At 39.6% G+C, this 12,125-nt stretch overlaps 2 protein-coding genes across 7 annotated transcripts; both read right to left on the reverse strand.

The window, feature by feature from the left end:
• Positions 1-159: 159 nt before the first annotated feature.
• LOC118231215 lies at positions 160-6,252 on the reverse strand. 5 transcript variants are annotated; one of them, XM_035424858.1, is made up of 8 exons: positions 6,181-6,252; positions 5,366-5,656; positions 4,585-4,878; positions 3,247-3,579; positions 2,561-2,830; positions 2,233-2,340; positions 2,036-2,070; positions 160-1,222 (listed from the first exon to the last, which is right to left on the reverse strand). In XM_035424858.1, exons 1-8 carry the CDS (start codon positions 6,239-6,241, stop codon positions 1,094-1,096), a joined length of 1,521 nt encoding a protein of 506 aa, XP_035280749.1. In that variant the 5' UTR covers positions 6,242-6,252; the 3' UTR covers positions 160-1,093. The 5 variants fall into 5 exon arrangements, 4 of the variants coding, with proteins under 4 accessions (XP_035280749.1, XP_035280739.1, XP_035280768.1 ...); XM_035424848.1 differs by having other exon boundaries at positions 2,561-2,848; XM_035424877.1 differs by lacking the exon at positions 2,561-2,830.
• Positions 6,253-6,951: 699 nt separating this feature from the next.
• LOC118231240 (zinc-binding protein A33-like) lies at positions 6,952-12,087 on the reverse strand. 2 transcript variants are annotated; one of them, XM_035424889.1, is made up of 8 exons: positions 11,744-12,087; positions 11,442-11,475; positions 10,638-11,226; positions 10,398-10,493; positions 9,917-10,156; positions 9,773-9,795; positions 9,367-9,485; positions 6,952-8,077 (listed from the first exon to the last, which is right to left on the reverse strand). In XM_035424889.1, the coding sequence occupies exons 3-8, from the start codon at positions 11,160-11,162 to the stop codon at positions 7,593-7,595; spliced, it is 1,488 nt and encodes a 495-aa protein (XP_035280780.1). In that variant the 5' UTR covers positions 11,163-11,226; positions 11,442-11,475; positions 11,744-12,087; the 3' UTR covers positions 6,952-7,592. The 2 variants fall into 2 exon arrangements, with proteins under 2 accessions (XP_035280780.1, XP_035280789.1); XM_035424898.1 differs by lacking the exon at positions 11,442-11,475.
• Between the last annotated feature and the right edge of the window lie 38 nt (positions 12,088-12,125).

Below are 12,125 nucleotides of genomic sequence, written 5' to 3' on the forward strand. Positions count from 1 at the left end.
ATAGCTGTCAGTAGTTAAGTGCCTTCTATACTGTGCTATCCCTTCATAACATCCAGTAGTGCTAAAGTAACAAACTAAGCTTTATCCATGTAAATGGGAGGTCCTTCTTTACGTGTATAGACTTATAGCCTATTACCAAAAACAGAAAAAGTGCTGGAGTAAATGACAAAGAAATACATGACATTACATTTATTTGGCAGGCACTTTCATCCAAAGCAGCATACAATAGGTGCACACCGAAGGTCATTGGAACAACTACAAAACACAGGTCTGATAAGGTACATCCGGGTCAGCCTTGATATGATTATTTATCTAAATTTAAATAGAAAAAAAGGAGTTTGTGTTCAGATTGTGTTTATGGTTTTATTACCACAGATAAAAATGTGCTGACATGTTGGTTGTTGGCATATATCAGACATACACACACTGTCACAGTCACCAGAGAACTACTAGGTAGCCTGCAAAGCAACGGCACCACCACAGCCTTCACCCACAGCTGGAGGTCAGTCCATACACACACACCTACACACACACACAGATTCTATTATTATTATATTCTACTTCCCGGTTAATTACTATAGCTTTCTCACTTCCTGTTGCTTCTTTTTCCTGTTGGAAAGGCTTTAAAAAAGCATGACAATTCAATGTGAGACACTCACTACTGTGCCACTTGTACACATGCAAGGAACACTGCAGCTGAAATGCATCAACTCCATCTCCTAAAGGGTCACATTGAATGTCAATATTCAAGCATTTTGCAATTGTGTCAGATGCAAATCACAGCTCTATTGATGTATTAGTTTTACCTACCATTCTTACAAATAATTAATTGCCATAACTGGCTGAAAATTGTGACTTGTCACGAAACAGGTGAATGACAACTTAATGACCTTGCTGGCTATAAGAATGTTTTCTTACAACACACCAAATATAGACATTTTCAGAAATCTTGAAAAAAGTGAACCTAAGACAAGCTAATAACTATTACATGCACCGACTTGTCATATGCTAGGCTCTGTTGCAAAAATAATAGAGTGAACCAGGGGTGGATTGAGCTTGGCAAAGACAGATTGAGAGTGGTTGTAGGCAGTGGTTATTCCTGGTTCACAGCTGACTGCAGGACATAAACGGTGCTTATTGCTTCTGACTGTTCGCCTTCCAGGTTCCTTTTCTCTGGATCTGTCCTACAGGCTGGCTCCCCACACTCCTCATAAAGAGCCATCTGCAAGCACAAAGCACAGAAATTATGTGTCCGAGCTCTGTCTACCTGTGTCATTCCTTGTCCTATAGTGTTTCAGCTATTTACCTATTCCTGGCCCGTCAGAACCGTTGACAAGAACAGGATATCAGAAGGCCACAACAATAAAAATAAAAAATAAAACAAAAAAGACATGTTACAATGCTTTGTAAACAAGTCTTAAAGAATTATTGTTGCCTTGTTACCCTTGTAGTAATGTGTTTTTGTTATTTTTAGTTTCATTTAGTTTCATTCAAAAAAAAATTTGCCCCCAACTCAAGTCTGTGTATATCCAGTTCCCACCCCAATCTAGAATGTCTGCAGCTGTGTTCCATGTTCAAACCACCTCTGTTCTCCTCTGAAACACATGCTACCCAACAGCTCCTTTTTTTTTCACACAGCAGACCCCAGGTATGTGTCATCAGAGGGAGACCTTTCATACATGGCTTTGACGTGCAGTCATACAAGTACCCTTATCAGCCAGTAGGGGTCGCCATAGGAATATGTGTTACATTGCTCTATCTGACTGAATCTTCCAGTACCCTGATGCAAGCCTCAATTGTGCGTCGGCCTTTAGAGCTACTTAAAAATGTATTTGTAATATTTTAGATTATTTGTTTTGTTACTCCTGGGAAAGCATTGTTTGGTTAATTCATGCTTGCACAAATGTTGAGAGGGGGTTTAGAATTTGAATCATGGAATGTTACAACCTGGCTCTGGAGCAACACAGAGTGGGGAGGGCCGTCACATGGAACAAGACTGAAATTGATAAAGACAATTAGTTATTCAATTACTTACATTTTTCTCCACTCTGAAATTGGCATATGCACTTTCTTTGAAAGAAGGATAGAGAAAGATGTGAATATACAATACTGCATTAGTCTACAGTCTATTGAAACATTTCACTGCACAAGTCTATTGAAACATTTCACTGTCAGAAAAAATGGAGAAGCACGCTATTTAAACCTCAGATTTTCAAAATGATACACGTATACCAGTGTGTGTCTTGTGCTTCCTCTTCCAACAGGTTCCCATAACAGCAACACAGAGTAACAGTATCAGTAGAAGGACGCAGCTTACTATAACAGGCAAAGCATAATCCGCTGAAAGAGAACAAGACCCATTACTCAAGATCTTTAGACCCAGAGGAGGACCCATTACCACAAAGCAATGAAACTCAAAGCCACATAGACTTACAGTGAATTGCAAAAGTATTTACATGGTGATACACTTTTTGTTGTTTTGGCCGTATGCTCCAGCACATTGGAAATGTATGAGGTCAGGAATCCAGGGTGACACACAGAACATGTTAGTTTTTAGCACCTTGTACTGCCCACTCTTGCCTGGCTTTTTCAGCCCCCTCTCTCAGCACGATGCACGCAAGCCTCTCCGAGACCCGAAGCTCAGGGACAAACAGCTGGGACATCAGGGTGTTGTTTACTTGCACAACACTGCTGGCACCTTGGTGGCCTCCTGCACTGTGACTCCAAGTCAAATTCATGTTTTTATCACAGGCATCTGCGCAGGTGAGTGAGCAGGTTAGAGTGAAGCTGAAGTTTTGCTGGGGAGGAACACCGGCGTGGTCTCTATTCACTGAGAGAGAATTGGGAACTGGGAGTAAGGAAAGAAAAATGACTCTGTTTCTCTATACCTGATGTGCAATGATGGTTCTGAGCCTATACAGTATGGCTGCCATGTATCTTCAAAGGTAGGGAATAGATTAGAGAAGTGAACCCTCTTGAAGAGGGCTTAGAAATACACATTATGAAATGAATGCATACACACAAGCACAAGCACACACACTCGCACACATGAATACAGTCTAGTTTGAATATAGTTGGAACTTTCAGCAATGGTAGTTCTTCATTCACAAATATATTTTCAAGACATGTTGTATAGTTTTTTAAAAAGCATAAAAATCTCCCTGACTTAAATATTGCATGCATGTGCACCACATAATTCCACATAGTTTGCTTCAAATCATTTCGCAGGAAGGTTTTACTACGTACCCTCCAGTGTGTGGAACAGTATTCTTCTGTGTGTGAAGATGAGGCCTGAGCCATTGAGTTGTGAACACTGGTAATACCCGGAGTGTGCTGGGGTCACAGACTTAATTAGTAATGAAGAGTCTGGCTTCATTATAAAACCTTGGATCTTTCTGTCGGCCAGGGTTGTGGCATCATTCTCATCTGACGATGTGACATGATCTTCCTGGATCTGAGTGATCAGTGTCTTTTCTCCAACAGACCACTGAAAAATTTCTCCTGCGCCAGGGGTTGCAATGTCAGTGCAGGGCAAAGTCACAGACCCTCCCACTGATGCAAACACTTCCTCTACACCATCTGAGTCAGAGTGAGAAAGAGAGAGAGAGAGAGAGAGATAGAGAGAGAAAATTAGTGCAAAGTCATCTGGTGATCAACCTTGTATAACAGGGCCATTAAAAATTGTTGTGTCCAATTTTAAAATTTTAATATTGGTCTTTGTTCACATAGCGCGTCCACAAACCACTGGTATAGCACCATGTCCAGTGCAGCTCTTATCTTTATTTTGGGAACTAGCTTTGTCTTCTATTGAAAGTTTCTCTTCTTTTTTTCCACCAAAGAAGGGTGGACTCTGGTGATTTTTCTTTAACACTAAACATTTTTTCATTTTCTACCAGCTTTCGCTTTCATTCTCAAGAGAACTAAAGTATCAACAATCTAAAATTTCACTAAAACTTGCAAACTTTGCATTCATTGCAATTGGTTGACAGTCTAGCTGAGAATGAGACTGGCTTTGAAACTAAATATTCATTACTGCAGACTGCATTTAGCAGATGCTCCTATCTAGAGGGACTTACACACAACAACATAGTTTTATACAGGTCGATTTATACAACAGGATATATACGGCAGCCATTCACGTCAAGTATCTGCCTCAAGGTTACAACAGCAGTGCTCGGGAATTGAAACCTGCAACCTTCAGGTTGCAAGGCCAGTTCTGTATCCATAATACTATACAGGTAAAATATCGGCAGCACCAGCTCTCGGTGTGGGCTTGGGGGAAGACGGAGATACATGATTCGCAATATTGGATTGATCTTGTCGCAAAAGCCAGATCTGTGAATTATGAGGCTGAGAAGCAGGCCTATAGGCTACAGGAGCCATGCCACAATCAAAATATATGTAATATATATCCAAATTCATGCGACACAGATAACTTGACTTGGCTCTGGTCCTCTGGATAAGATGGAAAAAATCTCATTATTTCCTTTTGCCTTTCGCTAAGAGTGCATGTTGGTTCTCACTGTTCTAGCATGGCTTTGATCAGCTGCACTAGTACATCCAAAAACACCAAACTTGCCTTACCTATGAGTTTGGTGACATAGCTCTGTGTTGTCTTCACTTCCTTCCCCTCAATCAGTTGACACCTCCAGTGCTTATTATGGTCTGTCCTTGTGAGTTCCACTGCCATTGTGGAGTGGCATGCAGATAGATGGGAGATCTTATACCTGTTGCCCCATAACTCGGCACCATTCTCACTTACCCAGCGGAAACTTATCCCAGTGTGGTTGCAAAACACAAGGCCAGTGGCGACAGACAAGTAGCAATTTAGAGAGACTGTTGTTCTGGCAATGAGGCCAGTGTTTGGGGTCACGGTAACTGTAGAAAAATGTAGGAGCATATATGTTAATTTTATTCTTCTACAACATCTCTAGGCATTACATGGTTGATTCATTTACCGTGCCCTCCAAATACAACACAATGCCTCATACATGTTTCATATTTATCTCTTAATCTCAAAACAAAATGCTTTAAGTAAATAGCAAAAATAATAAATTTCACTCTACCATTCCCATACTTTTGGAGGACACTGAATGGTCATTATCATGGGAACCTTGAGGAAAAAAGCTTTTTATTGCGGTAATAAAACATTTAAGGTCAAAATTTAATATGATGCCTTTTTGGCCACTACTGCAGAGCCTTCACACTAATATTGTGAGACTTTAGACTTGCTTTAAAGTCATTAAATGCAATTCAATTTTACCCCACATGTAATGATGCACAAAATGCCTTTTATATTATGGAGATACAGTATTTTCTGTAAAGGTTGATTCTAATTTGAATAATGAAGATGACAATGACATACTGTTGAGCAGCTGAAGACTTGTGCTGGGAGAGATGGCTCCATCCTGGCAGGTGTACTGTCCTCCATCCTCTGAAGTCAGATTAGATATGAGCAGCGAGCAGTCTGGACCCACCCTCAGTCTCCTGGCTCTGTTCGTCTTGATGTCTGTCACCTTCCCATCTTGGACTAAATCATCATCAAACATGAACATCTCCCTGAATCTCCAAAGGACTGCTGAGCAGGATCTGTGGGCATTTGTGCCACATGGTAGAGCCACACTGGCCCCTACTGATGAGTAGATTACTGTCCCATCTGAGGGGAGGGAGGGCAAGAGAGTGAGAGAGACATAGATAGAGACACAGATAGAGAGAGAGAGAGAGAGAGAGAGAGAGAGATAGAGAGAGAGATGTATTGTACTCATATAAGGATATAAGAATATTATATCATAAGACTCATTTAATAAATGCTGAAAAAACAAAGCGATGGAGTGAGAAACTGAAACACACCTGCTTGCATCTTGACTGGATTAACGATGAATGAAAAATTGGTGATTATATAATATGTGGTTATTTTATTGTAATTCTGTGGGGTTAGTATTTACACTGTCTGTACAAGAAACCAGTAAATAAAATAAATCAGTTATATGTTGAGATACAGTGTCATACCTTCAGCAAGAGTGTATTACACACAAGACAACAGAACATGTGCAACAGAACAGTATATGTAAATTGATAACTTTCATAAATGACACCATCCAAAAAACTATCAAATAATGAAAAGGATAAGACAGCAAAGTAGAGTCATGCTTAACCATATGAAACAAATAATAACTGTACCACATAATTGCCTTTGTAATCCCATCAGAAGCAGAACCGAGGGATACAGGCCTGCGACCATTCTTCACTCCCTTGCACTTTCATTGTGGTGTTTCCTTTTTTCATATGTATTTATAGGACACAAACTCGTGCTGAGGAAATGATTTCATATTTCCTATGGGTGCGTATCCTAACTTCTGCAAATGAAAGAGCTGCTGGGAAAATGGTAATGTCCAGCAATCTTCAGTGATACCTTTGCCCCTTTTCGTTTATCTCTCCAGCCACAGTTTTAACTATAGCAAGACCGTTCCAGCTGCTGGTCTTTTTAAAAAATCTCCTTATGACTCGTCTTGGAACACAGGGGTCTGTTTAATTGTAACTTACCTCTGAGTAGTTTTGGAACATTTTCTTATTTACACAGCATTAATGTCAGTGAATGCTAATGCTAGTATTTAGTTCAGAAAATTTCCAGCTTTATAAATATAAGAACTTTTACTGAGATTTTGCCATCATTAAGTTCCACACTGTTGCCATTATTATTTATGTAAGCATGCAAAAATAGTCTTTACAAGCTTTAAATTATTTCCCTATTGCCTAATAACCTTACTGCCAATAACCAAAATATTGTACTACTCCATACTGCCCTCTGTGGTTATGTCAGAATCTGTTCATTATTTTGCATTAGCACAATACACTGTACAGTGTATTGTGCGAAGGCTAGCAGCACATCAACAAAAAAGATAATGCATTTTTCCCCACATGATTTTCATAGTAAAATAAATCCAATAAGAATTGAATAAACACCAAGCTTTTATTTAAATACATAGATTTTCATTATGTGCACTGTATTCACAGTAATGCATTTAAAAATATAAGCTATACACAAAAAAATATTTTCAGTGAAAACAAAACAAATTCTGACCCATCAACTAATATCCATGATATTTTATTTCATTATTGCAATCTAAAATATTGCACTATATAAAATATAGTCTTTATTGTAGTTGCATAAATTTTCAGCGTAAGATTGCATATTATACCAGCATCATGGAATGAATAAGCTAGCTCAGTAAACAAAACAATAGACTCAAATGTGATCTAAATAAACAGAGGTGTAAATAAAATATGGAATGAACAGTAACATTACATATTTTACAGGAAACAAAATTCTGTAGGAAGGCATGCAAGCTTCTGTCACTGAAAGATTTTGCAGTGTACAGTAATGCACAATGTAACATACTTTCTGGAGATAACTGTTGAATACATCAAAGCAAATAAGACATGTATTGCATGCTGGGAGCCTTACACACTGAAATGAAAAATGCTCAAGATATTGATGTGTCAGTTTTGCTGCAAGGTGAAATTGAACTCCATTTATGTATTTGGGGTGTCTGTTTGTTCAAACATCAATGTGCAATGGTTTACACCTACCATTAAGTTCTTGGATTTAGCAGCTTGAGAGGCTGGGCACTGGAATCTGCACTGGGATAAAAGAATGGATACAAGGTGTCTTTGAAATTTTCCCCCAAGAAGGAGAACAGTGGACTCATGTCTTCTGTGTTGTAAAAGGACAATTGGCCTGCCTCATAATCTAGGTACACACCGACCCTCCTCACCCCCTTGTTGCCCACAGTCCAGTACCCATTTTCAGGGGACAAAACCACCCAGCCATCCCGCTCTGCTGTTTCACTGGCCACACCCACATCCCAGTCCGGTTGGTCTCCCACCTCTACCTCCCAGTAGTGACGGCCTGAGGAAAAGCCATGTTTGGCCAGTACGCATGGGCTGAACTCAAAACGGGCCTCTCCCATGGACAACCCTTCCTTGGGGGTGTGGCTGTAGCGGGCAGTTGTGAGGTCATTGGAGAGAGACAGGAATGGATTGGCAGTGGCTGGGTCAAGGGTCAAAGTACAGAGACCTGCAGAAAAGACAATGAGAGATGGGGTACTATTTTAGTATAAATAGTAGTACTGAAGAACAGACTGTAGTGTAACTATCACCATTTTGTTCCATTATTTGAGAAATAATGCAATCAATCACTTGGTAGATTGTTCTCGGTGAGTGTTCTGCAAAAGTGCAATTTTAGCATTTAGTTCTGCACGCCCACTCATAAAAAAGAGAGACGGCGAGAGAGAGAGAGGGGGTGGGGAGAGAGAGAGAGAGAGAGAGAGAAAGAGAGAGAGAGAGAGAGAGAGAGAGAGAGAGAGAGAGAGAGAGAGAGAGAGAGAGAGAGAGAGAGAGAGAGAGAGAGAGAGAGAGAGAGAGAGAGAGACTAACTACAGAAATTAAAGTTTTGTCAAGTGACACCTACTCAAATTGGGTGGTGGTGCATGGTGCGAACTGTTAACATGGGCTAAAAAAGTAAGCTATAATTTCACGGGTGATTGATATCTGCTCTGACAGGACAGAGCTAAACCTGCATCTGATGTTGCAGGAAGCATGAGCAATGTTGTATTAAGGAGTACGTAAATTTGACTTATTTTAAAAATAAATGTGTACAAAGCCTTCCATTCGGTCAGTAAATTGCCAAACATAGATCTAAAATAAAGACCTGTGGATTAAAAAATCAGGGTTTGCCCTGAATCCTGGACTAGTTCATTTTCATGCTAGATGTGTCATACTGCAATAATTGTCCATGAAAAGAAACATTATGAAGTATAAAAAATCAGTGGTGGGTAAATAAAATGGGAGCCATTATAAAGTGTATGTAGTAATGAAACAACATGGTCGTTTATTAGTTTATGTATTTTCAAAAGTCAAAGGTAAAAGTGTTCTCCTAAAGAGTTTCAACTACTCTGTTGGCAAAGTACAGGTTTTTTGAAAGCTAATTTCTATTCATGGGTTTCCTGTTTGTGAAGAACACAAACACAAATGCACACCTGCTATTTCCTGTTTCCATTGATGAACCATGACTCAGGGCAATAACAGGATGTGGGCTATAGTGCGTGCAAAATACTGTATACAGTATGCAATGTGCATGATATAGTATAAAGTAGAAACATGAGGCTCACAGTCATACCTATCTGATGCATTTCCTATTTGAACTTCCATACTAAGTAATTTTTCAAGTATTCACACATACTGCCATCGGTGGTATATCCCAAAATATTGATACCCATCACAACCATGAATTAATTGTGCTTTATGCAATGCTCCTCCAGAGCATGGTAAATTCTGAACTACATACAAGTTCTAAATGTATCATACCTGGTTGAATCACTTCTTCTAATTTCTTCCACAGAAAGTATTGAATGGGCCCTTTATAGATTCCCAGGTCAAACCAATCTTTGACCTCACCATCCAGCACTCCAAACTGTGCTTGTATTCTTCCATGAAAAGAAGAGCATAGACACATGATTTGTACAGTAGATTTCATTTTCTCTATAAAGAAAGGGATATCTATGACTTGACAAGACATGAATACTCATGATCCCTCAATAAATGTGGAAGTTACTGCCATTTAATTATGCCATAGAGACTCTTGGTTTCTTTATTTTTGTATTATTGCATGAAGTACAAAAATTACAAATGTTCCAAGCAGTTCAGATGGATGTTTTAGATACTTCAGGTCAGTAAGATTACCAGAAAATACATATATATAAAATTTTCTCACCTCACTGTCACTTCTTGAACATCCTGTACAACAGTAGACATGCACAAAAAAGATAAATATTATCACTGGCATTATTATTATTATTATTATTATTATTATTATTGTTATTAGTAGTAGTAGTAGTCGTTTTGTTGCAAAACTTACATTGATCAGTGCTGCAGGATCATGCCCTTCTTCCTGAAATCTAGCACTGAGTGAGGTAACTTCCTGTGTCAGGGTGTCAGTTTCCTGTGAGAGATGAGCCAAGGCTTTCTGCCTAAGGGCCAGCAGTCTCTCTGTGTCTCTCTGTAGCATGGAGCACAGCCTCTCCCGTTCCCTCTGGATGCAGTGCAGCAGGTGATCAGTCTCCTGGATGAGATGGGCTTGGAGGGAAACAGACTGGCTCTGTGGAATGAAACAGGTTGCATTGCTTGTAAGACATGCTGGAAAGTAACATATTCCTACACAATGAGCTTGCAGCATTGCAACATTATTCCCACACAGTGTCACACTCTGTTGTTTTGATATTGAATGTTGCTATGAAATTTTATGGTTATGAGAACTTCCCTAGTAAACTTTTTTTGTCATTTATTAATCATTGTATCATCTTATGGACACTTTTGCTTTAACTATTTTGAAGAATTACCTTGATTTCTTGGATTTCTTCCTCACTCTTCTGGTAAAGTTTCTTAATTTCGTCCTTCTGGCTCTCAAAATGTCTCACAACCATTTGGAAATTCTCCTGTAATGTGATATCTTAGTCAGAACATCTTCATACCGTCCCTCTGTCTCCCATTCCTCCCCGGTTCACTCAGCTTCACCCTGCTCCACCCCACCGCACGTTTTTCCGCCCCACTCCAGCCTCCCCCCCAACCCCGTCCCTCACCTGACACTGCGTCAAAACCTCCTCTATGGGCGCCAGTCTGTGGGTGCGGTGCTCTTTGGAGACAGCACACACCACACAAATCCCTATCCGCTCTTCCTCACAGTACATCTTCAAGGGTTCCCAGTGGACAGAACACAATCCTCTTCCTCCCTCCTTTTCACCCCTCCTGACCAATGCACTCTTTGAGGAAGGGCACTTTCTGGGTCCCTCTAGTGGAACCTTGTGGTGGTGCATTCCCAAGCCACGCATTCTATCCACAATGGTGGCAAGGAGCTTGTTACTTTTCAAGGTAAACTGGGGAAAAATTTCACAACATAAAGGGCAGGTGAATCCGCTATTGTTCTTTTCTTCCATCTCTCCTAGCTCCCTCCTCTCTCCTTTCTTCCAGTAATCTATGATGCACTGCCGGCAGTAGTTGTGTTCACAATCAAGTCTGACTGGGTCCACATAGAGGGAGGAGCACAATTGACAGGTCACTTCATTGACCAAACTCATGGCCAACCCTGTCTCTTCTCCTGATGTCATTTCAAGAATGGTCCAACTTCCAGCCGTCAATCAAGTCAACTGTTCAAGGATTTGTTGTTTTTGACTGAAACAAAAGGAAAACACATTTGATTACAATGAACATGTAACTGAAGGTAATGATTACCTGTAATATAGGCGTACAGCTGAGTTTTGCCCCAATGTCTGCATGCTAGATGAATGACTAATTAAATGATGAGTGATTAATTTATGAATAAACCTAATCTGATAAATTGCTTTTCAGAATACCATGAACAACGGTTTTGAAAATCTTATACATACCAGTCTCAATGCTTGAGATTTGGATAACAGTTGCCTGTCAAAGACATCATTTGAAAGTATGGTATTTTTATGCATATTACATTTATTAAGACACAAAAATTATTTTTAAATATTTTAACTGATCTAAAACAACAAAAAATTCTGGAGGTGTTGAATTTACCATCATCTCAGTGAAAATCATCTAAAATCATGACTGAGCTTTCTTATCACAACAAAAATACACTGCTGCATTACATTCAGTTGATTCTATAAACCTTCAAACAGTAACTGTTGAGTCTTTCAGAGAAACCACAGACACTGACCTCTAGAGTTGTAATCTCCAGTACTAATTCATCAGATTTAGCTTCAAGTCTCTTTCTCTTTTTTGGTTTCTGAATGAACAGTCAGCTTTCACTGTTTAACCTCCTCTTCCCTCTTGAAACATTCTGAAAGAACCGCTCTCGAAAGTTTAAAAAGAACTTCCTCCTTCTCTGCCCCCTCCCCTTCCCCCCAGTCTCATTTAGGCAGAAAAAAAAAACAAAAGATGTGAGCTGACAACAGCTTCATGATATTAGCATTCACTCTGTACCATTATATAGCTAATTGTATAGTTCTTTGGTTAAATGGAATTAGCTGAGTACTTTGTTCTCTCACACAGGCCTCAAGATACCTTCTAAGGTCTGTGAAATAGTACACAGGTGAGTA

This window comes from Anguilla anguilla, chromosome 1, assembly GCF_013347855.1.
Source record: "Anguilla anguilla isolate fAngAng1 chromosome 1, fAngAng1.pri, whole genome shotgun sequence".
NCBI lineage: Eukaryota > Metazoa > Chordata > Actinopteri > Anguilliformes > Anguillidae > Anguilla > Anguilla anguilla.

Coding starts and splice junctions, on each gene's coding strand:
- LOC118231215 (XM_035424848.1), bottom strand. CDS start 6,241: ATGGTCGCAGGCCTGTATCCCTCGGTTCTGCTTCTGATGGGATTACAA. Junction 2,341..2,560: donor GCAAGAGTGGGCAGTACAAG/GTGCTAAAAACT, acceptor GTTCTCTTTCAG/CGGATTATGCTTTGCCTGTT. Junction 1,223..2,035: donor ATTTCAGAGTGGAGAAAAAT/GTAAGTAATTGA, acceptor TTGTGCTTGCAG/ATGGCTCTTTATGAGGAGTG.
- LOC118231240 (XM_035424898.1), bottom strand. CDS start 11,162: ATGACATCAGGAGAAGAGACAGGGTTGGCCATGAGTTTGGTCAATGAA. Junction 10,494..10,637: donor AGGTTTTGACGCAGTGTCAG/GTGAGGGACGGG, acceptor ATCACATTACAG/GAGAATTTCCAAATGGTTGT. Junction 10,157..10,397: donor AAGAAATCCAAGAAATCAAG/GTAATTCTTCAA, acceptor TTCATTCCACAG/AGCCAGTCTGTTTCCCTCCA.